At 47.7% G+C, this 3,578-nt stretch overlaps 1 protein-coding gene across 1 annotated transcript; it reads right to left on the bottom strand.

Annotated features, from left to right (window-relative positions):
- Window positions 1-506: 506 nt before the first annotated feature.
- LOC125547243 (L-type lectin-domain containing receptor kinase IX.1-like) lies at window positions 507-2,530 on the bottom strand. The gene is made up of 2 exons (XM_048711198.2): window positions 1,197-2,530; window positions 507-1,098 (listed from the first exon to the last, which is right to left on the bottom strand). Exons 1-2 carry the CDS (start codon window positions 2,528-2,530, stop codon window positions 507-509), a joined length of 1,926 nt encoding a protein of 641 aa, XP_048567155.2.
- Between the last annotated feature and the right edge of the window lie 1,048 nt (window positions 2,531-3,578).

The raw sequence follows: 3,578 nt of genomic DNA, 5'->3' as shown, positions 1-3,578 counted from the left end.
CGACTGGTCTACTCACATATGAAGTTTCTGAACTACCACATACCCCGGGTGACATTCCTTCACGAAACTTCGTGCGTGAGTAAAATGATCGACAAGTTTGATACCCCAAAATTTCATATTCTTTTTGTTTTTAGTATTTTTTGAATTTACTATCCACATGGGGGCGCGTGAAAATATGTTCACCTTTGTATTTTTGTTACTAGATATTGTAATTTATAGTTTCATACAAGCATACAGTATGGGAAAAAATGGTTAAAATATTTATTAAAAACCATAAAAAACATAAAAAACGCATTTGTACTAGCATCAAGGAAATCTAGCCACTTTTCAATTGTGCGGGTCATCAGTTGATGCATACATCCGACTTTGTAGCACACGATTCTTATTCCCAATACATCCCGGCTTAATATGTATCCATTGAATATATTTATGGTATCAACTAAAAAAGAATACATGTATCTGGTATTACTTTGTTGATTTTTGGGCTAAATCCTGAACTACAAAGGCTATGGCAGCGAGAGTGTCACCGGTGCTAGGGGAACAATGTCCAATGTCAGCTCCTCCGATCGCAGGGCTTCCATGGTGTGGGTGATGGACGGTCGTATGCTCGGGTCCTGATGCACGCACAAGAGCCCGATGAGTAACATGTGCTCCATCTGTTGACGCGCGACATTGGACTCGCCGCTTATCAGCCTCTCATCTGCGGCGTCCAGGATGTCATTCCTATGGTACGAACTCCTTACCCATGATGACAATGGAGGCCTATCATGGAGACACATTGTTGGATCCCTTCCAGAGACCATCTCTAGTAGGACAATGCCAAAACTGTATATGTCTGACTGCCTGTTCCGTTGGCAGGTGTCAAGGAACACAGGGTCTATATATCCATAAGTGCCTTGCAGAACATCTGTGGTCTGTGACCCAGTTTCATGGTGAACAAACCTTGCCAAGCCGAAGTCACCCAACTTCGCACCGTATGAAGACCCAAGGAGCACATTGCTGGACTTGATATCACCGTGTACGATACATTGTTGGCCTTGCTCACAATCTACGTGGAGGTATTGCAGTGCAGAGCCTAGGTCCAGGATGATCTCATACCTGCTTGTAAAAGCATGTAACCATTCATTATGTATCAAGAAAAAATGAAGTTGCATGCAATGATGTAAATTCTCTCGAGATGGAATTATAATGCGTACCTCTTGGACCATGGTAACCAACTTTTGCCCCTGTGTAGGTGTTGATCGAGGCTACCTTGTGGCAAAAGCTCATACACAAGAAAGAGACGTGTGTACCTGTCGTCCCACCACCAGCATATGAACTCAACCGGGTTCCTCTTGCGATTGTAGCACCAGCCTATCATCTGGACTAGGTGTCGGTGCCTCAGGCCACTGGCAATCCTGAGTTCATCCTCGAACGCCTTCCTCCCTTCGCCGGATGCTACTGGCCTGAATCTCTTTATCGCCACATCTCTATCTGTCAGTTGGCCCCGATAAACAGAGGCGGAACCTCCTTGCCCGAGCTTGTTCTCCTGTGAGAATTTGTTGGTTGCACGCGCCAGCTTATGGTAATCAAAATGTTCAAGGCCTCTGGCAAGAGCTCTGTAATGCTTCTTTCTCGTGCATAGCTGCCGTCGTCGGACGCCAACAAAGATGCACACAATCGCCGAAAAAACGATAACCGGTCCAGTTGCTTCTACTAGTAGTTTCCACCGAAACTTGGAGTTCTTCCGTGCAGGTGGCGGTTCCAAGGTGGAGTTGAATGACCAGGACATTATTTGGTGTAGCTCGACAGCCACACCGGTGGCACCCGAGAAGCCGATGGCCACCTCACTAGGCAAGAACTGCCTCAGGTCAAGACTTGTGTTGACACGGTATGTCGTGTCGCCGATCTGGAGAACGGCCGCTAGGATTTTTGTATCGCTACCGTAGCTGATGTGGCAAGTCATTGGGAGGCCGGACGTTAGGTTCCTGCCTGGCACGGCCACATTGGTGTACTCCCGGGAAACGATGGAGTTGACGTCGATGCCCACGTGGCTACCGCTGTTGTCGACCCCAGCGTTAATGTACGTGTCAAACTCAATCGCCACGACGCCAGTCGCGACGCCATTGTTGAAGAGGCCAAGGCTACCGCCGACGCCGTCAAGTTTGCTCGTCGGAGGATAATGCCCGAGGAAGAATGTCAAGCCATCGCCAGTGTTTGCACTGATTACCTTTATTTGGAAGGTGAAGGAGGTGGTGAAGCGGGCAAGCTCGCCGGTGACGTTATCCCACAATGGCATGGGCGTGGCGAGGAACACTCGGCCTACGCTGTTCTGGATGCTTGGACCCTCACCGTTTCTTGTCAGTTGGATCATCTGAGACTGGGAGTCATAGTATGCGTCGCCCTGGAAACTGAAGTCCCTGGCGTCGTAGCCGGGCTGGGAGAAGTTGGAGCTGAAAGAAAGGGAGGTAACACGAGGTAGGTGTAGAGACCATATGGAGTAGCAGAGGAGCATGAAGAGTATTCGGCGGGAAAAGCTCACAGCGGCCATTTGCTACGTTTTGTTTGGAAGCTCGTGAACAAACACACATCATATATAACTTCTGTCTTCTGACGTTGAAACCTACGACAAATATTTCGCGATGCACACGAACAACTAGCTTCGAAATCTTCCGACATTGCACGCCCATCCTGTTTACAGGTTGCAATGGCCTCTAGTAATGTCCGTTGAACAGAAAACTATAAGCCAAACGACAACGCCGCGACACCTTTCTGCGCGATCTCCTACGTAGATGAGAGCAAGGTATACTATATATGTGCTGTCTGACCAAATCTGCAGCATATGTTATTCCGTCAGCATGCTAGCATGTTTGTGGTGTTTGTTTCTTTTTTCAAATCAAAACAGCCTTTTGTCCCACTTGATAAATAAAGCAAACAGCCAAACAATACATTTTTTGGGGAAAGGACGGCCAAACAATACATGGAGTTGAGGAAGTCCTCAGAAGCTGTACGTGTTTGTTTCTTTGTTTGGGCTTTTGCTGGTGTCGACCTCAATAATCATGTATGTGTCAAACTCAACCCCCACGGCTCAGTCATCGCCGGACGTGACCCTGCTGAAATTTTACTCTCTTTTTTGCGGGAATTTTACTTGAAGATGTTCTGGCTGTTGTCGAGGGGATTGGAAATTCTCGTCGGAGGATAATGCCCGAGGAACAAAGTGAAATCAGCGCCACTGATTGCACGGTTTACCTTGATTAAGGTAAAAGGAGGTGGTGAATCGGGTGAGCTTGCCGGTGGCGACGCCCCACAGCGGCACGGGCTGCACGTGCACCGATCAGCCTATATCTGTTCCGGATGTTCGGACTCTCTCCTGCTTTTGTCAGATGGATCATCTGAGGCTGGGCGTCTATCGCCCTGAAAACTTTAAGTCTTGGACGTCATAGCCACCAGGTCCAGAGATTTTTTTTTTTTTTTGAGAGAGAAGGTCCAGAGAAGTTGGAGCGGAAAGAAAGCAAGGCAGCACGAGGCAAGTGCAAAGACCATATCAAGTAGTAGAGGGGCATGAAGATATGTGTTATGTGGAAAAAGTTCACAACAGT

The sequence above is a fragment of the Triticum urartu genome, chromosome 3A (assembly GCF_056163025.1).
Source record: "Triticum urartu cultivar PI428250 chromosome 3A, HENAU_Tu73, whole genome shotgun sequence".
Classification (NCBI taxonomy): Eukaryota; Viridiplantae; Streptophyta; class Magnoliopsida; order Poales; family Poaceae; genus Triticum; species Triticum urartu.
Note: the sequence above shows the minus strand (reverse complement) of the source record. Positions and strands in the feature narration are given on the sequence as shown.